Source organism: Echiichthys vipera (assembly GCF_963691815.1).
Source record: "Echiichthys vipera genome assembly, chromosome: 10".
NCBI lineage: Eukaryota > Metazoa > Chordata > Actinopteri > Perciformes > Trachinidae > Echiichthys > Echiichthys vipera.
Genome location: NC_139835.1, coordinates 25,404,449 through 25,428,789, shown reverse-complemented (window position 1 = coordinate 25,428,789; position 24,341 = coordinate 25,404,449). Strand labels below are relative to the sequence as shown.

At 42.6% G+C, this 24,341-nt stretch overlaps 2 protein-coding genes across 2 annotated transcripts; both read left to right on the top strand.

Moving 5' to 3' along the window:
* Positions 1–2,718: 2,718 nt before the first annotated feature.
* Positions 2,719–3,525, top strand: olig2 (oligodendrocyte lineage transcription factor 2; the record flags this gene model as incomplete). The annotated part of the gene is made up of 1 exon (XM_083921401.1): positions 2,719–3,525. The coding sequence occupies one exon, from the start codon at positions 2,719–2,721 to the stop codon at positions 3,523–3,525; it is 807 nt and encodes a 268-aa protein (XP_083777527.1).
* Positions 3,526–22,733: 19,208 nt separating this feature from the next.
* Positions 22,734–23,501, top strand: olig1 (oligodendrocyte transcription factor 1; the record flags this gene model as incomplete). The annotated part of the gene is made up of 1 exon (XM_083921778.1): positions 22,734–23,501. The coding sequence occupies one exon, from the start codon at positions 22,734–22,736 to the stop codon at positions 23,499–23,501; it is 768 nt and encodes a 255-aa protein (XP_083777904.1).
* Between the last annotated feature and the right edge of the window lie 840 nt (positions 23,502–24,341).

Here is a 24,341-nt window from a genome sequence, read left to right as displayed (position 1 = left end):
ATAGCAATGTTCTGAATACCTTATGGTCATCACAGGCTAATAAAAGTTTTCCAACCTTGGTTTGGGACCGCAGTGTGGGCTCCAGGATTTAAGTTTAGGATAAAAGTTGGACATTTTGGCTTTATTTGGAGTTTCCAGGTTTGAGAAATAGTTGAGAAACTCTTTATTCATTTATTTACTGTATTTGTTATCTGTGGTTTAAGATAAGAGGATGTTAGCCTAATAAATATTTCTGAAAAAGCCGCCATCATTTCTGACAAATGTCAACGTTTTACGAGCTTATGTGTGTAGTAACTATATAATGATGCATATGTGAAAGAGGAAAAGCCTGTAGTGTGTGTGTGTGTGTGTGTGTGTGTGTGTGTGTGTGTGTGTGTGTGTGTGTGTGTGTGTGTGTGTGTGTGTGTGTGTGTGTGTGTGTGTGTGTGTGTGTGTGTGTGTGTGTGTGTGTGTGTGTGTGTGTGTGTGTGTGTGTGTGTGTGTGTGTGTGTCATTGTAAATCCGGCGCAACAGTGAGAGTGTGGGAATGTCTAATGAAGCAAGAGGTGGCACAGATACAAACCTCCTGATTCAAAATGCCACTTTAAGCGCCTTCATTACCATAATCTTATTTAACGGGAGTAAACACGCGAACGCGAGGGACGGAGGACGGAGAAGACGGGCACACAGGCCTAACGTGTGTGTGTGTGTGCGTGTGCGTGTGTGTGCGTGACCTTGATTTTTTTTTTTTTGGACGCACGGATGTGACACCTGACCGACGGTTCCGGTCACGGGAAAATATTCGTTTTTGCAGGTAACCACGGCAACAGAACAGCGTGTTAATTCTGGAACTAAATGACCAAGATGGAGATATAAATATAGTATAAATAAATAAATATTAATAATATTAATAATTAATAAGATAAATAATAACAACATAACATTTTATAAGGATGTTTTAAATTAAACTTAAAAACAAATACACCTAGGCCCTCAATTATAATTAGATTAACTATATATATATATATATATATATATATTAAAGAAAATCAGACACTTGTAATAACAAATTTGGTAATTATTCTTAATTAAATCCCACCTTTCAGAGTCATCCTAGCCACAAAGTGGAGTCTGTTGTGTAAACTATTATTTTGAGAGTTACCTTAAACATTTGTGGACTACTTTTTTAAATCAATATTCAAATCCAGAGAGGATATTCGGGGCCTGGTCTTATGAAAACAGATAAACTTGTAGAGGCAATTAGCGCTGATTGCGTCTGACTGCACAATACAACTCGTACGTGGGAACAATGCGGCTGTCACTTTGAGTTATGCCCGAGAGCAAATCACCGGTTCGGGCCCGTATGTCAGTCAGAGGCCGTCTGAGCGCCAGCAGCAGGCCACACCGCTATCGCTCACCGCAGACTAATTGAAATGTTACGGATCATAACCGTTAGAAAACAATTTTGCACACTTCATTAATTAACGTTAAAGATGCTTTTAACGGCAGCTGCTGGTCGACAGCGGTTAACAACGGAAAACACCGCATTAACACCGAAACTGCAGCCAGGAAACATATTGCGCGCTTATTAGGCTCCGACCCGTTGGTGCTGTTCATTTGAAGGGGCGACAGGATAAACAGGATAAAGCTCGGAGGGTTCAATGACGAAGATAAAATAAATGAGACGTGAGGAACGAATTTTCGATCAAAAATAATGCATAGATTAATTGTATATTGTATAGATTAATAAAAACATATAAGATATTACATTAAAAAAGTTATTTAGTCACAGTTTCGGTACAAAACGAATGCATTATAATTAATATAAATAATCCAAAATGGGTTTGATTTATTGCATGAGCCTACTGTTTCCGGATGCTGATTAGGACCAACGTTAAAAGAGGCGAATGTGGTTTATTATCTGTGTTATTCTAGTAAAATCCGTCCACACACGGGCCAATATTTCCACAAGAAGGGGCCATATGTAGGAGGGAGTGTGTCTGATTTCACTTAATGCTGTGTGTTGGTAATTACATCAGGCTGGAGGACCCTCCGTCACCCCCCCCCCCCCCCCTTTCCCTCCCCTCCCTGCACGGAGCTGATTGGTCGCAGGGAGGCAGTAGGGGCAGAAACTGCGTTGTCCTGGTGACCCGGCCTCTGTGCGCTCCAGCCAGCTATAAAAGCCCGCGGTCGCACGCAGGCGTGCCAAATGGGCTGTCAGATGCGATTTGGAGTAACAAGTGGATTTGACGTTTAGGTTTTCTCCCCATCGCGCTTGGAAACACTCTTGGTAGGTGTTTAATTACTTGTTGTTTGTTGTATTTAGTGCGCATATGTGTGTGGTTGTTCTCCTGATTTATTTACGCCGAGAAAGAGACGAATAAAGGCAGTGCAGCACAGATATAGACACAGAGCTCTCATTCCTTATGTGTTGAGGACAAAAGTGATATAAAGGTTAAAAAGGTAAAGCAAACTGCTAAGAAAGGTGCTTTTAAGTCGTGTTTAAATTGAACATTTCAGGACTATTTTTATTTTTCACTTTGGTTTGAGTAGACCTACCTTTATACTATTATTTAAATTAGTCATTATTTGAATTCGGCTATTACTTAAACTGACACAATTGCAATAACTTGGGACTTCCAAAAAGTTGGTTTACTGCTAAAGTTATGACACGTGGATTCAGTAAATTAACCCGAAGTTTTTTCCCTTCTCTTCAGACCACCGTGCTGGACCAAGACCATGGACTCAGATACAAGCCGCAGCAGACCTTCATCTCCCGAAGACGACATCTTCCTGGCCACCTTAAAGAAGTCCGTGCACGGCTTCTCCGGCGCCGTTTCCTCCACGCAGAGCGACTCTCTGGCAGAGCTCGCCGGCCTACGTGGCCTCTCCGCCGAGGACGAGGAGTCCCTCGCCCTCCGACTGGCCAAGAAAGACCGCAAACTCCTGTCCGAGAACGAGCTGCAGACCATCCGGCTCAAGATCAACAGCCGCGAGAGGAAAAGGATGCACGACCTCAACGTGGCCATGGACGGGCTCCGGGAGGTCATGCCCTATGCGCACGGACCGTCGGTGCGCAAACTCTCCAAAATCGCGACCCTGCTGCTGGCTAGAAACTACATCCTGATGCTGAGCAACTCACTGGAGGAGATGAAGCGGCTGGTGAGCGAAATCTACGGCAGCGGTGGACACCACGGCGGCTTCCACCCAGCAGCCTGTGGGACTATGACTCATGCGGGGCCCGTGCCGGGACACCCGGCGGTTTCACACGCCGCACACCCGGCGGTGCACCACCCGCTCCTCCCACCGGCCGTCTCCACCGCCTCTCTGTCCGCGCCCGGTATCTCCGCCGTCACCTCGGTCAGACCCCATCACGGACTCCTCAAAGCGCCCACTGCAGGTGCAGGGCCGCTGGGCAGCAGTTTCCAGCACTGGGGCGTTGGCACCGGGATGCCTTGTCCGTGCAGCATGTGCCAAGTCCCGCCTCCGCATGTGACCAGCATGAGCGCCGTCACCATGCCGAGGCTGGCCAGCGACTCCAAGTGACTCCGAACTGAAGGGAGACGAACTTTTGGGGTTGTTACAGACTGTCTCTCCACATTATTACTCTTTTTATTTTTTTTATTTATCCTTGTCGCTGAATCCGTTGCGTCGACGGAGCCAGTAAAGAACAATGTTGCTTTTTCTCACTGGGACTTTGGGGTTTTGCAACTAACTTAGTGTTTTCTCCTAATTAACCTCAACTGTAACAGGTGTTTCTTCACAGAGCTCCTAAATCACAACACAACTTCAGCGTATTTCAGGAAACCTTCGATGGCCCAAACACCTGTGTGTAGTTATTTAAAGATCAGATTGAATCCGTTGTGCAGGGGCCCGGGGGACATCCTGGAGTGTAAATATGTAGATTGATTATTCTGTTTAAATAGTCGGAGATATCATATATTAGAGTTGATGTGAGGGAAGACTTGCTCGCCCCTCACACGTTGCACCCGTTTTATTCTATCCATCTGATTCAATGCTCCCCTTATTTTCTCCCCTGTAGGCTGTCATTCTCCATCCCTGTCCAAACAATGACCACTTGTTTATTTTTTTATAAAAAAATGAAAATGATATTTATTTACTTATTTTGGACGGGATTTTTTCAGATGAATCTCTGATCATGTTGGAGTTTGAAATGTAAAATAAAGACGATTAATTGAAAAGGGAAAAGTCTTCTGATGTTTGTTTGTAATTTTTTTGGTAAATCTTTGTGCAGGCTTCACAAGAACCTACGTATGTATGTGTATGCACTGAAACACCAGCAGGCCTATTCAATCACAGAAACACAACACTAACAGTGTTACAGAACCAGACATCTAATGCAGAGCATAGGTTACACACAAATTCACAGTTTCACCTGAAATATGTGCAATTCTTACAATTTTAAAGCACTCAGGCAATAAAAATATAGGCTATAAAAAACCCCTTTTTGACATTTTGACAGGAAGTGAGCCTTTATTTCTCATCCCACTGAACACTGTGGCCTCCAGCTTTCTACCACTCATCAGAATAAAGTCAAATATATACATTTCAGGGTTTTGTTTTTAGCTTAATGAGACCATTTCGTGATTTTGAGCCATAAATAAAACTGACTCAACTTCAGAAATTCCTCCTCACGGGGTCTTTGCAGAATTCAGCAAGAAATAAAGAACAAACAAGGTGTTTTCTACGTGTGTTGAACTTTTCAATAACTTATTTCTTAAACCAATTATTAAAAATCATAATGTCCAAAGGATAAACAAAACGTATTCGTAAAAACCTAGAATCAGTATGAAAATTGCCTTTTTTTTCTTACATGTAATGATAAAATAAAGCTGTTTTATGTAATCTTAATGTTTTACGATGAAGCGTTTGTGCTGCCATCAAACAAACTTGTTCTGACCTCGTCTCTCCTGCTGACTGATATCCAGGTCGCAACAAAGTCAGTGTTTGTGATCCTTCACAGTTGCAAGGAGACTTCAGCTGGTTGGGAATCTGTTAAAAAGACCAAACAGTGATGACTTTAGACACCTGTACGTTCAACTGTAGATTGTATCTGTTGTAATCAGCTAAAAGATTGATATATAACAGACGCTGAATACATTTCTATTGTCTAAACTGTATGGAAAGAGGGCGACCTCGTAAAAAAATCCCATTTTGAGCCCTCTGCTTTGCAAAATAAGTGTGTAAACAGCCACTAAGAAAAGAGCCAGCGATGAGTAAAGGCCGGTACACTTTAGGAAAAGGCAGCAGCTGCATAGCAGATTGTGCATGCTGTTGCAATGTTTTCCAAAGGCTTTTGAAGCTGGAACGATATGAACTGAATCTCTGAATATTCATGCACGCATTTGTTTATTCGTCTCATTACGGGAATTGAATTATTCAAAGTCCTTCAGCATTTTGTAGGACGTTTCAGAGAGGAAGAGGTCATTTGGTGCATATGGCCAAAATACTGTCTATTTCCAGGTAAGCTATATATGAGGCAATCAATCTTGAAAAAAGTCTTGGAAACAAATATACATCCAATCCCTTTATTCATAAATTCACACTTTATACTTTAAATGTTTAACATTGTTACATTACGTACATGCACTTCATCACGGCATGCACTTCAGCAGCATATTAGACAGCTGAGAGTGACAGTGGTTTAGTCTGTAAGGTCTTGGCTCGGGAACCGAAGGGTAGTTGGTCCAAGTCCTGGAAGGACTAGGTACAGAGTTAGGACTGCAGCTGGAGAGGCGCCAGTTCCAGTGCAGACCGCACTTGAGCAAGGCACCAAACCCCCTAACTGTTTGTGGCACTGTGCTGTGGTGACCCATCATTCTGACATCTCTCCACATTTGTGTGTGTGTGTGTGTGTAAATCAAGAAAAATATCTGCAGTCAGATTGGTTCACAAAAAGGATCACTTTATACCACAATTGTAAGTAAACACTTGTCCATTTGTTCTCTAGTAACTTAAATTGACAGTTTTGATGTTGGACGCTCACTTCACCAGTTGGTTAAATCACACAGAATATTTCATGTCATATAGGTTTATTTCAAATTGTTTTATTTGGCTGAACACACTTGGCCACAAATGCAATTAAGGCTCGGATCTCATGAAAAAGAAATTTAATAGATATAAACTATTTCTTCTTGATTTGAAAACCGACTTAAATGATCGGCAAACTCACACAGGTGTTTCCAGTTCAATTTAACCACTCCTCTGCTCAGGTTTAGGCAAAGAGAAATGTTTGTGCTCTTATCATTCACAATAATAGTTGTATGGTCTATAAAATGTTTACTCTATTCTCATCTTTCACCCTTTAGATGTGTAATTTACTGGTCTATTTTGCATCCAAAGTGTTTTGTGAGTACTTGTTCCAATAACTCCATGCTCATTGATGCAAGTCTTAAAGGGGTCAGTTGTCACACAGCAAAGTTGACTGGAGAGTTTGAGGCCAATCAGCCACAGTCTGAACACCCCCACACAATCCTGAAGGAGGTGTAAGGACTTCAAACTGCATCAAACACTGTTATCACTTATCGCTCCTTCTCACTTATTTAGTTTTACTTATTTATTTCAATCTGCTGCTAAACTGCACGCTGCGTATTGTTGTATATTGTATAAACCTACGATTAACCACAATGTCTGTTGCACTCTGTCACACTTAGTTAATTGTTTGATTTATTTTACGTTAGCTTTATTTTGATTTGATTATGTTAGCTTATTGTTACTCTGATCCTTTTCCACCCTTGTATTGAAACTGTTGCACAATCATTTACCTCGGGATAAATAAAGCTTCTTGAATCTTGAATCTTAAATCTTGAAAACACTTTCCCTGCACTTTCCAATTCCCAATACATGGTTTGTCAGATACAATAGGCCAAAAATACCAAGGTGTCCTTCATCTAGTCAGATTTTGCAGTACGCAAACCAGCATGCTTTCCTCTCTATTTTGACCCCTAATCCTTTGCTTCAGCATATTTTAGCAAGAGGGTCAAAATTGAAGTTGCAATGTTACGAAAAAGTAGTATGTCCCATTTAGGAGACTAGTGGCAGGTCATGTGAATGTTAGTGAATGAAAACACAGATAGTGACCACTGAAGTAAATTAACAACAAATCTGAAGAAAATCAACTTTGTTTGAGACCTTTTTCTGTCCCAGCAACAAACTTTCATGAGACCTGGGAACACTGCTAAGCTAACATCAACTAACGTGCACAAACGCCTCAGAAAACTCATTTTTGAAATGATAAATAGGGCTGTTAGCTGTGTAAATGTCTAATTAGCAAAAGAAAATATAAATAAATTATACACATAACTTTTCATTCATCAACATTCACTACACTTAAAAGAGGCGTTTGCCCATTTAGGGTTCACTCACACTGTCCATCCGTACCGTGCCCAAACACGTTTCATGACTAAAGTCTAGTTTGTTTGACCAGTGTGAGTGGAACCGTACCACTCCTAGGCACGGTACGCCTGCTGGCCACGGACCGTTTGGGAGAGGTGGGCTTTTGTAAAGCACGTTTGCACATGTACGAGCATGAGCGTGAGCACGTGTACGAGCACGAGGCCTACGACGGTTCTGACGTCATTTTATGTGCGCCTGTTCGGACAGAGAGAAATAGAAGGACGGACCATGCGCGGACATTTAAAACAATGGCGGTGAAAGGTTCACGTTGGTGTGATGCGGAGGTGGAGTGTTTATTGCAGATTTGGTCAATGAAAATATTCAAAAACAGTCGATGAGACGCACAAAAACTCAGAGGTCAATGGAAAGATTTGTAAACAAAGCGACGCATTGCGATGACGTCAATCAATGCGTGTGACGTGTTACGGCGTGATGATGTATTGGCAGGCCAGAAGCATTCGCGCGAGGCCCAGATAGTGTGAGTACAAACGGGCCTGGGGCACGGGGGGGGGGGGGGGCAAGTACCCTAAAGCACAGGGCACGGTACAGATGGACAGTGTGAGTGCGCCCTTAGGAGACTGGAAGTGTAAACCATTTCATTCCCTTGGTGCTGCCTGAAATGTGATATCTTTAGTATGGAGAATCTTTGCTAAAGGTAAAAATAGGAATCGAGCCTTTGTCTTTGCCTATTTCGGGCGGCATTCTCCTCCCCTTCCTTTAACTCCATTATCTATTTTGAACGCATACATTTACAAGGGCACCATTGCTGCACCCAAGGCCCACCGCCGAGATGATTGTGATTGGTTTAAAGAAACATGCAGCTCGACTTTTTAGAGTTCATAGTCCAGCACTTTGTATTCTTTTCCCACCATGCACTCTTATTCTTGTTCCTATTAAATATCAGTGCATATTTTAAGACGTGTTGCCGTTTAACGTTGGACGCATTTTGGAATAAGTTGCAATCACGTGACACATGTTTTTCTATTATACACCCAGATCAACATGGTGCTGAAGTTAAAAGAAAAACTGATTGAGTAGCATCCTTTCAGCGCTGCCTGAACACTCTAGCCAATAGCAGCTGTGTCTCACATCCCTGCGTCTAGATTTGAATAAACAGCTCCTTATCCACTGTTGGTGGCAGGCTGACTTATCCATTGATGCTGAGAGTGTGAGGTTGATTCTGTGACAGTTAAATATTCATAACTTTGGACAGAAGGGGAGCATCGGTCTTACACTGTTGTAACTGGATTTAAACCTTCCTGAAAACACTGCACAGATGTACACCCTTTAAGCTCTGCACATCATGTTGTGTTAGCTGAAAGGATTAAAGATAGGGGGGATGCATCAAAGGTGGCGGAAAAACAGAAAGAGAAACAGAGTCCATGATGCACCAAAGGAGGACTAGGGGAGAGAAGATAAACAAACAGAGAAGCTGTCAGAGACAAAGGCAGGATTTAACACTTACAAGGGAAGAGATGGAGCTCCAAAGGTGAATATGAGACCCCAGAGGTCACTCTTTCCCATGGGACTGATGTTTACTCCAACTCATCTGCTCAATCTCACCATTACACACTGATGGACTCTAACACACACAAAGGAACACTGACTGTATGGCTTAGACAAGCAACAAGTGGTTGCTTAGCTGAGTATTGAGCTTTTTTTAATTTAGTTTAGAAAAATCATGGAATAGTTTGAATAGTTTGATTGCAGAATGCAGCTGATTAGCTATTTCTTGCACGGTGGCTGCACGTATTCAACAAAATATATAACGCGCTAAGTGTTGCGCTTTAAGAGGTGCTGGTAAGTGGATTTTGTTACCTCCGGATAGAGCGGGGCTAACTGTTTCCCCCTGTTTTCAGTCTTTGTGCTACGATAAGCTAACCAAATTCTGTCCTGGTCCACCACTTTCATCCAAAATTAAATATCTTTACGACTTTTGTATGAATTGCTATCAAACCTTTGTACGGACATTCATGACCCCCAGAGGATATATCCTACTGACCTTTCCACTGACATTTGATTTTAAGTGAAATATTTCAACCTCTGGATGGATTTCCATAAGATTTAAAACAGACTTAGTCTCCCTCTAACCCTGTCTCCTAAACATTACATTCTCGTAACTCAGACTTGTGGGTCGTTTCAGGTATTGGTGAGATGATAATCTCATGATCTCATGATAATATAAATAGCCTCCTATCATTGCCACTGCCCACTTCCCAAACTAAATTAACTACGCCATCTGTGCTGATTTGTTTGCAAAAATCCTCCAAATAATCATATGAACTGGTTTCAGCAGGATCGGTAGATGCGTTGTCTGACTTGTCAGTCGCACCATCCGTGTCCAGGTTTCGGTTTTAAAGAGTGCGCGTGAAATGGAAACTCTTAGCCAAATGCATTGTGGTTTCTCGTAGTAACGGCAGCTGTTGAAAACACAAACAGAACAGAACATGTAGGTTTCCTTATACGACAATTCACCATGACGTCACAACAATGATATATGTTCTCCCGGTTGGCAAAAGCCGAAGCGCTCTCCGATGGAACCACGAAATGGAGTGAATGGCTTGAATTACTGGGTGATTTGCACACATCATATTTGTATCTGAGCCTTTACATGTCAAATTACAAGTGACCTTGATGAGAGAAAACAGTAAGAACGACGCTCAGCCTGAGCGGCTCAGGTGGTGGTTTACATAAAATGTAAAAATGTAAATTAAGAAGACTTATATTTTGGAGCCGTTAAAGCATGTAACTTCATTGTGAAGTACTGATTTATGATCCTGGATGTTTTGACAACATTGATGTAAATGTGGACGACGAGCAGTTCCCAGTGTTTACGGTGAGGAGATCGGGGTGTTGAGAGGAGCAAGCGGCTGATTCACCGGCGTTTGTGTCTTTTTGACGACTACTGTAAACACAAAGCTAAATTAGGCCGTTAAAATGATATATGTTTACAAAGATAAGAAGTCAGACTTTAGTTTTACACCCTTAAATTAACTCAAAACATTGCACCATCATTTATATTTGTACGTTAAACGGAAAATTTGATAAAATTTAGCCAGAAAAATGTCATCTGGTGACTCTGTGAGAAAATGTCTCCACAAACACGATGATGGAGGTTTGGTTCCCAGTCTGCCCCGTTAGAAGAGGCTACTCCTCCACCTCTTGCGGTCTTCTCTGTAGCACTCAGACTTTTGACCACATCCACTGGCTTTAACCTCCTCACCCACAGGTTCCGCTCCCTACACCGTTTGCTGTATATCAGGCGGCGCTACCCCAAACACAACACGTTTTAATTTTTAACTATGTAACACTGTTAACAGTAGCCGGCTGGATCGCTTCAGGTCAGTGGAACCTGCTTGCGTTCTGCCCCCGAAAATATTGTGACGCCTGTTGTTTACAAACATTCTGAAACGGCGTATAAAAGCCTATGATTATGACTATGATTCAAAAATGCTTTATGAGGGATTTTGCATAGAATGGCGGCTTTTCACTTAGTCTAAATATAGCACTTTGTTGTCTTTTTTATATAATTAATTAATCCCCATGTCTGCAGTGTCCATCACTGGTTCCTATACAGCAGCTAGATCTGATCCTGATTGATAATTGGTCTGGGTCAGGGCTGTGCGTCTCACACTAACAGGTTGTACTGGGAATGATTTAGAGATTATTGGTGGTATTGGGTCAGTTTTAGGTTTGCAAACTGGATCCGTGATTTAACTGTGATGTGACAAGATACTCTTAGGTGCAGGTACTTCTATTTATAAATTCTTTAGGATACGCTAGATACTTAAGAACTTAACAATAGTTGTGTGTGTGTGTGTGTGTGTGTGTGTGCGTGTGTGTGTACGTGTGCGTGTGTTCGATAATCTATGAACAGCAGCAGATGAACTCCTCGATCGGGTGGATCAATGTGTTTAGTAAAAGCCCAGAGGGACAAAGACAGAAGGGAGTGAGAGTAAAGGAAAGCGAGAGAAACAAAGCGAGAGAGCAGAAGATCCATTGAGTGTGTTTTCTGTGGCTGAAGAATCGTCTCCAGTGGCTTTGAAAAGAGGGATAATCCTGTCAAGTAAGCAGACCTTTGGATATTCATGACTGGCCGAGCGGCTCCGCGGACTGAAGGAGGACACAGTCAGGATGGGATTAAACATCAAAGTGAATCTGAGGAGTGCAGGACTGGGACATGAATCGACCAACGCAGAAACACAGAGGTCTCAGAGGGGTGTGCTGGTTGCCAGTGGGGACCAGTTGTCTGATGGGTGGACAACACTTTGAATGACTCCAGGATGAGGGCCTCCTAAATGCCTTTCAGGAGAGAGATACGGTGTGGTGCGTGCACCTGCCCCCCAATCTGAGAAACATATTAAGCTTTGAATTTAGTGACAAAATAAGTTCTCTCAATATCCTTCAGTCTGTTAAGCGGCTGAGGGGGAGAGTAATGATCCTCTGCATTTGTTCATTTTCATCCGAGCCTGTTATTAAAAGATTTGGACTGTGACAATGGTGTGGAAGAATTTGACTGTTCTGCACAGAGCCTCTGCCTCAACCCCCGTGCAACACCTTTATGATGAACTGGAACTCTGACTGGGAGCCAGACCTTATCACCCAACATCAGTGTTGGACCTCACTAATGCTCTTGGGACTGAATGGGAGCAAATTCCTGCATCCGGGCTCCGAAAACCTGGTGGAAAACCAGCAGATTAATGTTCATGGATTTGGACACAAACAGCTGATCGGGTTAAATGTCCGCAACATCTGAACCTTTTCGGCAATGAAATTTCCATATCACAATTAGCACCTAAACTTTTTTTGGACAAAGGCAAAATTCACCTGGAGTGAGTGTAAAAAGTGTTTTTTTGCACAAATTATTTTAAGCAAATGTTGGACGTCTGATAATGATAATTTGGGTTTTATTTGTCTAGGTTTATAGATTTCTTCTTAAATCTCAACACACTGGGGATGAATGATACAGTTTGCGTTAATTAAAGCAAAGAAAATTCCATTGTGATGAATTTAACAGCAACATATAATCCCAGAAACGATGGTTACTGTGGGTAATCCACGGATCTTGTTATTGACAGTTTTACAAAAAAGTAACCCCTAAAACAGTTTACATTTTTAAAGAGAAAAAAAAAAAGGTATGTAAATTTAAAAAATGTTTTATTTGCATGGGTGCACATCACCTTTGATTGCACCGTGCAAAGTCAATCAACATTCACCAGCATACACTTACACGCTACCTCTAAAATAAGCCTTGAACGCACATTACCCTGAAAACTGTTCACTTTCCAACACGCAACTCTCTCTCAACCATCTCTCTCTCTCTCTCTCTCTCTCTCTCTCTCTCTCTCTCTCTCTCTCTCTCTCATATGTCCCATATGGTTTATTGACCATGTCACGCTCATGTCTGTCCCCTGGCAGTGACCCTGCCGGCTCTGACTGCTGCTGGCAGCCGGGACGTTTTGACAAAGAAATCCAACCTGAGAGGATTCAGAAACAACAGGGATTCATACTGTGTGGGTGTTTCCTCATCTGCCTACTTTGGTTAAGGTTCGGTTGGGTTTAGGAAAAAACAGCTTCACTACAGTTAGAGAAACTAATGGTTTGTTAAGGTTATGAAGCGACCATCACCATAGTTAACAGAAACCAACGCTGACTATAAGAAGGAAACACAGACTTTAGCAGAACTAAGATGGCGACCGTTATGAGTATTACACCTCCTAAGCAACCCTGCCTCCTAAAAAAATACTTTTCCATTAAACTAAACTGTTTTCTTCATTAAGTTTGCAGGGAAACATATTTTCTCTCCAGGTACCAGGGACAGGCGCTCGTTGTGACATGGTCGCAATTTAAAATACGTGGTTAACATGAATGGAAACAAATGTGTGTCATGAGAGATCTTGCTTTGGGTTATTATTAGTATGTTTGTTAAGCAACTTAAAATAAGTCCTTGGCTTTTGGCTTCACGTGGGACAGGGACAGTAGTCTCACAGGTTGAACTGTATTCGTTTGACACATCCGTCCAACCTGACCTCCTCATGTGGAATCTATGCAGACTAGTTACAGTAGAAGCTCACGGTATCACAGCCACACTACTACACTTTTATTTGAAAACGCTGTTGAACTCAGCCGTGGTTGTGTTTTAGTCTGGACGGGCAGAAATGGAGAACTTTGGAAACGATGACACCAAAGGCCGGTCAGTCTTTTTAGTTAGGCGGAAAGACGTGCCTTTTGTGATTTCATCCTTCATGTCGGTGCTTCTTCTTTTTGCCATGCCTTGGGTGGATAAGGCTCCTAGTACTGCTTTAATATGTCGCCTTATTTACTTTGCAACGAATCATGCAAATGCTCACTCTCTTGGGGTTGGGTTTGTGGGTTTAAGCCAGTCCAGAGTGAATATTTCAGCGTCCACTGCAGCCATGCCACCGTGAGATGTTTTAATAACTACAAACCCAATTTGTCAAGTTACTGAGGCCTGCTATCATGTTGCACTGCAACATATGTCTGCTGTCTGAGTTGTTGCCTCCCCTGGGCTCCCCTGTTTCATTAATTGAATTAGCACCACAGTCCACATGGCTGTCATCTGATTTAGAAGTAAGTTGGAAAGAAGCAAACCCCAATTATGTTTCTTTTTTTTTCATTTTTACATCAGTATTTAACCAATTTCACCTGCTATCACACTATCAGTGGTTAACAGTCCTCAGCGGGAGGCCAGTCATGAGTTTGGACAACATCTGTGACAAACCTGCTGCAGTTTAATCAGAGTGGAGGCTGAATAGAAAGGGAGAGCAGTGGCTGCTTCAGTCTGATCTCTCCGGTCTTAGTGGGGATTTCAATGTGCTGAGAGGCTGTGAGGAGCAGGCGCACAGTGGGAGGGGAATGAGCCGCATGAGGTTGTGAGGCACAGCGGAGAGATTTTGGGCCGTCTCAAGGGGAGGAGGGGGGTTGTGTGTGTTTGTGTGAGTGATACAGAGTGTATAGGCTGACAGATGTGTCCATCAACGCCTAAAAGAATCATCTTACATCCACTGCATCCATCTGCCGGCCTGGCGTGGCAAGATTTTGTGAAACCCGAACAATGTCTTAAAATGCAAAATGACGTCCCCTATTCATGAAACAAGTGGGAGAAAAGGTTTCCCAACATGAACAGATCACTTTAACCTTTTAAACTCTGAGAGGGGGGGTGCAAACTCTGGCTGTACAATAAAGCACAAGTAAACTAAAAAAAAAAGAGGGTTGAAGGGTGAGGGTGAAGACCCCAAAATTCTGCACACGACTTCTGGAGTATTCTCATCAAATCTCATCATTTCCTAGACGTGAACATTGATCATTGTATGTTTAATTCAAAGAAAAATAACAGGACATTTGAGGTGAAAATGGGATGTTTAAGAGGTTAAAGATGCATAGAAACAGGCCATAGTTTGGTAGGAAGAGTGAGGTCAGCTCTGACAACCACAAAGTTTTCTGCCTTGAGAAAAGTTCTCCTTTACCCTGTGATCCCATTAGCATCCATTCATTCACGGCGTAACAAATTAGAGAAATTAGCACAAGACACCTTCTCTCCCCCGCAGTATCTTTCCCTCAGTGCTCCCCGGTCAGCTGGAAGATGTGATCCTTGCAGCGTATCACGGTTCTGCCTCGTGGCGTCCTCCCGGCCGGCCGAGCGCGAAACGTGTCCAAAGGGAGGCGTCCAGGGACAATGGAGCCAGGCCATGTGCAGAAAAAATGCGAATAACGTAACAACTTAGCAATATAAAGTATTTGACAGTTCTGTGCACAGGAAGACTGAACATATAACTGCAGATATCTCACATCCACTTCAATCCGAATTTGAGCTGCGCCCGTCTGGCTGTTGATTTAGGCTCCACAGGGCCAGCTGAAACATATCGGGGCGTTTTCACACCTTTAGTTTGTTTACTTACTTCTGATTCAGTGACTAAAATGATACAATTGCTGCATTTGTCTCTTGGTCCATTTCTGTTCACATGGAAGCATTCAACAGCGGTCCAGCGTTGCAAACAAATGCCTTGTGAGAGCAAACTGTCATCATCATCATGCCACCACTCCAATCATCGCTACTCCGAGTCAACCCAGGACTCGTTTTCTCTAGCTTCTAGCCAAAAAGGCTTCAGTAAACCACCTGCAGCTGTTTATTTCAACTTGGGTTATATGCTCATGGTTTTGGACATTCAATCTCAGCACATTTCAAGGGGAATATCTATGTCCCGCATTACATTTATCTTTGACTGACAAAAACGTTTCTGATCAAAGTCTGCGAAACCAACATTAACATTTACATACAACCTATAACTTACATGCGTATCTAAATTGACACGATAAACATATTTATTTGAACCCGAACCAACATCTTTTTGTAATCCTTACCGAGTAGTTTTGTTTCAATTCACGACGTTAACCACGTGTTTCAAAAAACATGTTCCCTCGAAAATGTAATCAAGAATGCGGTTTAGTTGTACAGGAACATCATTTTCTGGGAGACAGGGTTGCACTTTAAGTACAGCAAGTGGAAGTTGTTAATGTGATTAGTGTTTACAGACAGTTTGGGTAGTAATTTCACCGTTCACCTTAGTTTCCAACCTGCCTGATTATCTGACCGCTTGTGTGTGACAGCTTCTTTTTAGAAATGTCGCTGCATTTAACTTGATTTAACTTGATAAGTACAACTAATGGACATGAAACCCCAAACTAAAAAAACTAATTGAAACACAAAGATTTATCCTTTAAACTGAGAAAGGAAAATGTTTGTCAGAGTGTGTAGACATGTAGTGAGGGTTTTGTCACCTGGTTAATAAACATTCAAGTTGAGCCTATTCAATGTGTCCATTACTAAAATACATGTATGTCAATGGATCACAAAGATGAACCCCACATTTCCATCCTGTTGCCAGTATTTGTTGTGGTCTCTTTTTTCGGCAACAACACATTCAATCCCAGTTCCCTTCTCCATCGCTGTTTCACTTTCCAAAGTCTAATTTCTAGGACGTGTAGCCTCATCCATCATACCGCTATCAGCTTTCACTTTAACAGTGACTTTGGTGTCGCTGCACCGCCCTCCATACAGATGGGGATAACCTCTGAAAACCCACCCTTGGCCTTGTACCGCTAATAAAACCCAAAGAGAAACATCTCAACCCGCCCCCCTCAACATTTAGACTTTAACTAGGGGTGCTCCTGACCTCGATCGCTCGGTGTGAGGCTCTGTGTTGGATTTCAGACAAGGATTCCTGTGGAAGTTTAGTGTCTGTGAATCCATCATTGTCACGCTTAAATAGGATCGGAGGTTTTAAGGAGACTTTGTGGGGGACGGGTTAACTAACACTTTCCTATTAACAGCCACCCTACAAATCCCTGGTGGCATTGTTTCAGAGAGGAACATCTGCTATAACAAAAGACAATCATCGGGTCGGATTATGTTTGGGGTCATTTTAAAAGGCCGCAACGAAAGGTTCGAGTGCTTTGGTTTGACTGCTGCAAGCAAATCAATGGTAAAACTTCATGAATATATTTAAACAAGATTTGCTTCTTAATTTGAAAGCAACAGCACATCTAGATATTGCAGGATTACATCAGACGCAGCAAAACAAGCAAAAAAAAATCTACAATGAACATCAAGACAATAAAGTGTCAGTGGAGCACTTAGCGACCTGAAATATGAATGTGGCAAATGTCCATCTGTATTTAAACAACCGCGACCAACTTGGCGTGTGCAGCTATTGAGAGTGAAGCATTTAGGCTCTCTTTCACAAAGGGCCCGAGGGCTAAAACCTTACACCCCTCCCACCTTCATTATCCCTGTCACACTATGATCAGCACCAAATGCCGACTATCCCAGGCCGGCGCTCACAAAGCATGCTGGGAAGGACAAAAGCAGACCTTCAGCCGATTGGTTCCACCTTATTAACAGCTTGTAATCTTCTCATGTCTTTGGCCAAGCCTCACAGAGCAGGAGTTAGAGCGAATAGATGAGTGTGTCCTCCGTTCCTGCTTTGATGCAGAGCAGCCTTTTCCCCCTCTCTGAAAAGTCCTGTTCTGTTATATTTCCATTGTTGCCGCTGCACCTGTTAGCCCGCGTGGACTCGTGGAGGAAATCAGTCACTGGCAACTGTTAATTTCTCATTACAATCTCTCTGCACATTGTAAACAGTTTGGGATGTAAAGCCCATAGCAGGTGCACCTCCTCATTTAACATTCTGGTTAGCTACTCTGTCAAAAAAGATTACCACAAATACACTTTAATCATCCAAACAGGATGTTGTAGCGTTTAAATGCAGCTCAAATGAAAGGAATTAGCTTTTCTTTCTGAGTCTGATGCATTTTGCAAACTTTTTTTTAACAGTGGTCTGATTGAAGCTGATTAAATGGAAAAAGGAGGGATTTTTGTTTTGTTTGTTTGTTTTTTTCCCCCAAAAAACCTCCCTCACTAATTTAATGAGTACTGTTTACGACAGACTTGTTGTAGACTTTTATCTGTAATGTAATGTTTATCTTATCAGCTGACATACAATCTTTGAATGGATACTTTATTCAAGGCTCGTTTTTGGTGTTTAATGTGGGTTTTCTCCACTGAAAAAGTATCATTTTTTTGGCTGGGAACTGGAGGGTCGCTGGTTCAAGTCCCTGTGTGGACCATGAATGGAGCGTGGACTGGTGGCTGGAGATGTGCCGGTTGATCTCCTGGGCACTGCCGAGGTGCTGTTTAGCAAGGCACTGAACCCCTAACTGCTCTGGGCGCTGGTCACTGGCAGCCCCCTCACTCTAACATCTCTCCATTAGTTGCATGTATATAGGTCCTGTCTGTGCATGTGTGTGTATTTCCGGCCTGTGTGTGTAACATGAAGAAAAATAGTGAGTGAAAATTGAATTTCCCCATTGCGGGATGAATAAAGGAATTCTTCTTCTTCGTCTTAAAATTAGTAGAAAAAAAACAATGAAGAAATACCTGTGTGGCTACAGTTTCAGCCAGCTAGGAAGTCGTGTGTTATTGTTCCTCTCAAGGAACTGCTAGCCAATCAGATAGATGTAATTTTGTTTCATTCAGGAGCTCTTGAGCACCAAGCAAGACAGTGTCAGTGACAATACAGATGAGGACACAGAAAATCGCTGTGTAATCGTCCCAGTTTTGCAGAGCCTTCTTCAGACGTCAACAATGTGAGGCAGCGAACGCATCGACACACCATCAAGTGACGCACAAAGGAGCTCAATCAGACACCTGATGTAAATTGACTCCATTAAGTCAAGATAGTGCCCGGACCAGCGGCAGCCAGCCCGTGGCTTGACTTCATTTGTGAAACAGTCTCTTTATATCCACTGATTTATAATTATGCCAATTTGTACTCAATTAAAGAGCCAATAGAGGTTGTTTGGTGTGTGTGGGAACAAGGGGACGTCTGCTCCGGTGGTCCAAACTCAGGCGTCAGTTTTCTCCTCAGAATAAAAGGTGCATTTATCAGAGATTATTTGTGCATGTTAAAAGAGCACATTAAACAATAAATACAACAAAATTCAGTGTAAATATTTTTGAAACTCAACATTTTTACAAATGCCCTTTGCAGTGCAGATACGCTGTAATTCTACAATTTAGTTTTCCTTTTTTATTTTGTATTTGATCTTTATTTTGACTGAATCTGGTAATTAATTAGAGGCTCATTTTCATTTCCACCAATTTTCACTGTAATTCTGTACACTTGTAAACCTGCTGAGGCCAAATCTTGGTTAGTCAGTTTGAGTTTTTGAATCTGCTCTGTTTAAAAAAATAACATCTGGGATTATTCGATTAAAATTGATTAAAGAAAAGAAAATGCGTTATCCATACTGGAGATTTGTGGCTTCAAAGTCACAAACAAAACCACAAAACCACCTAAATAAGAATACAAATACATATATTCAATACATACATATTAATACACATAAAAAAAGGAAAAACATAGGGTGTTTTTTTTTCTGTCCTTTTGAAGAACGCCAAAAAAAAGAAAATAACTGATAACCATTTTTTTCAGCGGTGTCACTTCGGGTGTATTTTTCATCCTGTATTGGGGAATTAATTGAGCCAGGAGTTTGGCTGAGGTGTCTTCCTGTCTGTCAGCCGCAGGAAATGGCTCCACACAGACGAGGCATTTAGCTCCCAGGTGCAGACCCACCATTGGACGGCCTTGCCCAGATGGATAGTACTCTTTCCACCATAAAGACACTAGTCTTCCCCCTGCCCTGAAGCCACCGGTGCTCCTGCCCTGGTCCAGCCTCATCAAAAGGAAGGCTGGAAGCTGGGAGGCGGATATGCTGGGCTGCAACCCCAAATCAAGCTCACTTTTCTTTCCCTTGTAAGTGGTGGATTAAAAAAAAAAAAGTGGGGGAGGTGCACTTTTCTGGTAGACACCAGCTTCTTTCTTTCTCCTCTTTTCTGACTTCTGTATGTGCGGTTCATTGCAGGTGTCCTTTTTTTTCTCTTGAAACCAAAACCAGATCCCCAAATACAGTCGAAACCATCACAGCTTGTTTTCTTTTATTACTCAGTTTATTTCCCCTCATTGTTAGACAGGCACTGGAAATCAAATTCAGCTCACAGGCATGCACACCGACGCACACACCAACACACACACGCACACATTCATCCTGGCTGCCTGCACTCTGTTCTCCTGCAGGTGCGAGGGCCATCCGCCTGGCTCTTTTCATGAGGCCCTCCCTTTCCTGTCCGTCTGCAGCCGTCCATTCAGCTTCAATCACAGCACCAGCCGGACGCCACCGGACCACTGGCAGGGAAGGGAAGCGCCTCCACACACATCTTTCACTTGTTGAACGACAAGTGAAGAGCGGCTGGGGAGAAAAGAAAGGATCTTCCTCCTCCTGCATCTCCTTCTGCTTTCATCGTAAACAACTTGCTTTCTGTTTGTAACGGTGCTGTCCTTCCCCTCTTCCCCCTGCCTTCCTTTTCTCCCACTCAGATGGGCTTTACAAAGGGGGGGAGTGCAAAGGAGGAGGACGGCCAGGCCCCCTGTGCAACGGAGTGACGCTGAGGTCTTTTTGTGGCTCATGAATGGCACATTTGAGGTTTCCAGCCTTGCTCGGTGCCCCAAGCCAGCTTCACCTGTGGTTGGAGTCAATTGGCCTGTTGTCTGCCTGTCTGGAACCGTGCCCAGCTCTCTGCCAGCCAATTTGGTTAGCGTAGCCACTCAGAACTGAGCAACAATAACCTCCACCTCAAACCATCAATTAACTCCCGGCACACAATGACGTATCTATTCACTGTTTGCCAAAACTGTTCTCTGACACAATTAATACCCACGCTAATACCGCTAATACCGCTAATACCTGATCTCCGTCACATAACAAAGTACTGATGATTTTAATGGCTTCCAAGTTGTTACACGGCTGTAGAGGTACATTCCATTAAGCCCACAATGCTGTGTTTTTTTGTGTGCACTTTCAATTAACTTCACACAAAGAAAAAGTCAACGCGACGTCGCTTATGTTGTCAGGTGCTAACAAGAGTCAACAGCGACACTGGGGGCTTTTATGCTAACATCGGCATGCTAACCTGCTCACAATGGCAATGCTAATGCGCAGATGTTAAGCAGCTAATGTTCATTACATTCACTATCTTAGTTTAGTGTGTTTGAATGCAACATTTTTTTTAATTAGCGCTAAAGACAAAGTACAGCTGAGGCTGATGGACTGACTGGAGTTTGTTTGTAGAAAAGGGCGTCACAGTAAACATTAGCTTCATGACATGCATCTCATTGTGTCAGAGTTATGACAATATAGTCTTTTACAGTTACACTAACATGTCCTGTAATAATCCACCTGTGGAGCATCGTCTTCTGCACTTGGAAAACTTCCACTTTTACTTTTCAACTGTGGATCATTCAAATGTTCAATCTGACTTCAAGACTATTTAGTAATTGTAGCATGTTCACCTCATTACAATATACAGTATACCATTATATGACATGAGTGTTGTGTCTTTTCTACGTTTTAAAGGCTGCATCACTCTAAAGAGATGACATTTTCTGAAGTTACCAGAGTGTTTTAGCTGTTCTATTATTTGCCTTTACACACTTAGTCCTTACATTCACATTCCCGATGATATATGATCAAATGAATGAATAATTTGGTAAAAAGCAGTCAACCCTACAATATCTTTGCAATATCAATATGGAGGTATTTGGTCAAAAACATTGTGATATTTGTTTTTCTCCATATCGACCAGTACTTGTTTGAATTCTGCTTGTTCTTCAAATGTTTTATATATTGTTAGTGTGTGTGTGTGTGTGTGTGTGTGTGTGTGTGTGTGTGTTTGGTAACTTCAATGAATATGGACAGAGCCATATTTAGAATAAAAATCTATTTACGGTGTGCGTGTGCATCTCTAGCAGCCCCAAAACTATAACATAGAACATAATATACAGTTCTGGTACAGCCTGTAAAACTGCCTCTTTACTTTTGCTGTCTAATAATATCAAAAACATAGTAATTAAGTTTTATTTTTTTGTTTAATTGTGTTCATATCCAATTGGATTTTATCCAATGTTGGTTAAAATCCATTTTCATGTCATTGTTTCCTGAAATGGGCTAATAATAAAAAACAATAATAATAACTTTAAAAAAACTAAAGACTTAATTGTCATCTGCATTATCTAAATTGTGAATTGAATTATGCTTATATAATGTCTCATTCTTTCCTGCTCTATAGTGTTCTTGTGCACACGTTTCCCTTTAAACAGTGATTGTAATCTACAGGATTAACTAAATAATCCACATATTTTCAACCTAATATCAAGTCTTATCTCACAGTGTTCAATGGGATTTGACTGATGTTTCCACCGTCCACCACTTCTTTCTTTCTCATTTCACCTTTAAATATCAAAAAGTCAGACGTGCATATGTGTGTTTCTAAAGAGCACATCATGTGTCGGGGAGGAGTTGAGCTGCGGTGGGGGTAAGTGAGGGGAGCATTTAGCTCACTTTTCCACTGTGTGAGCTGTCATTCTCACCACATGCAGCTGTGGAAATGAGATAAAACTGAGCTGCCACTTTAGGAAGCTCTCATTCACTCACTTGTGCCGCCAGAAACCTCCTGAAGCCAAAAGTAAAAACGTTTGGTGACTCTTTATTGTGCTGGATGGCAGCTGTTTTCTGCAAGCCAAGGGGATCAACAAGTGGAGGGAATGAAGGTTTGATGTTTGTACTTTGTGGATTTTTTCAAAAGCAGAAGTGAAGTTTTTTTGCTCTGACTATTTTTTGGTTGTCTCTCAACCTTTATTTTTTTCTGCTGAAGACCTTTTTAAGAAGACTACACTGAACTCCATCACTCCTCTGAACAGACTATGAATGTGCTGTCAAACGCAGTGATCAGGGCCCAGGAGCCATCTCTACCTCTCTGTGGCCCCGGGTCTGTCCAGGACTTACCCCACTGCCCTCCGGGGTTCAACCTGAGCTCCCGCCTAAATCCTGCGCCCATGCTTGGCCTCCAGAGTGGCCAAAGACCAACCAAACCTCAGAGGGAGCTGAGCCCCGAGGAGCAGCAGGAGCTCAGGAGGAAGATCAACAGCAGAGAGAGGAAGCGGATGCAGGACTTGAACATTGCCATGGATGCCCTGAGGGAGGTCATGGTGCCGTACGCCTCCTCGCCATCTTCTGCCTCCCCCTCTCAGTCCCACCAGCCTGGAGCTCCTCCAGGCCGCAGGCTCTCCAAGATCTCCACGCTGGTTCTGGCCAGGAACTACATCCTCCTCTTGGGTTCGTCTCTGCAGGAGATGCGACGTCTGCTGGGGGAGGTTAGCGTCGGCATGGGGGTGAACGCAGGACCAGTTCCCCGGCTGCTGCTCGCTGGAGGGTGGCCCCTCATCTCCGGCCCCAGTCAGCTCCTCCTCACCCAGGAGTCTCTCCTCACCACAGCAGCCTCCTCCTCTTCCTCCGCTTCATCGTCCTCTGCTGCTAAATGTCCCCTGCTGTCTCCGGGCCCCATGGAGGCCTCGCTGGCTCCCGTGCATTGGAGCTCTGCAGGGGCCTCAGGAGGGCCCCTGTGCCCCTGTGGAGTCTGCAGACTGCCCAGATTTAGCCACTCCGCTCCGGCCCCAAGATTCCCAAAGTGAAAACTCAAAAAGTTGAAGTTGAAGAACGGACTTGATGACTGTTACATGTATGCAATTTTTTTTATATATATGAATTGTTATTTTTCTAACATTTTTAATATGTTTATAATAATTAACTGCAATAACTCACAAGTATCTTTTGAGCTTTTTAAACCTAATGGATCTATTCTGTATTTGGTAAGCCCGTTTCTTTTTTGAAGTAAATATGATAACCCCCTGTTTGTTTTAGAGACATTTTATTACTTCTCTCATGTCACAAACATGTGTGTGTGTGCGTGTGTGTGTCTGTGTGTCTGTCCTGTGTGTGTGTGTGTGAGTGTGTGTGCGTGTGCGTGTGTGCGTGCGTGCGTGTGTCTGAATGCAGTGTTGTGCGTTTGATTGCAGTGCCCAACTTGTTGGGTGAAAGGTGGTCATAATGTCATGAGCCCACAGCTGGAGTGGGCCCGGATCAAGAATTCTTGTGAAATAAAAGGTTCAATATTTAAGCGCAGTGAAAAACATATTGTCTGTTTCTTACTATGAGCGCTGAGGTCTGACATGAACTCATTATTAGTTGCCAAAGTAGTTTTGTTGGTTTAAAATGAGAGATTTAAGCGTTTGTGTTGCTTGGCTTTAACTGGACAGACTGCTGTTATTGAAGTCAGACGTCCTTTCTCTCATTAGGCCTTCTAGTACTCAAGCTCGCTCTTTAGCAAACACTGTGTAATTATGCAATCTACTCTTTGGTCGAATAAAGACACAAAAATGGCGTCATTTAGCACATTTGTTTTTATATAATAGTAGTTACTTTAATTATGATCTTATCCATCTTTTTTAAGAAACAGTGTTTGGTAAAAAAGA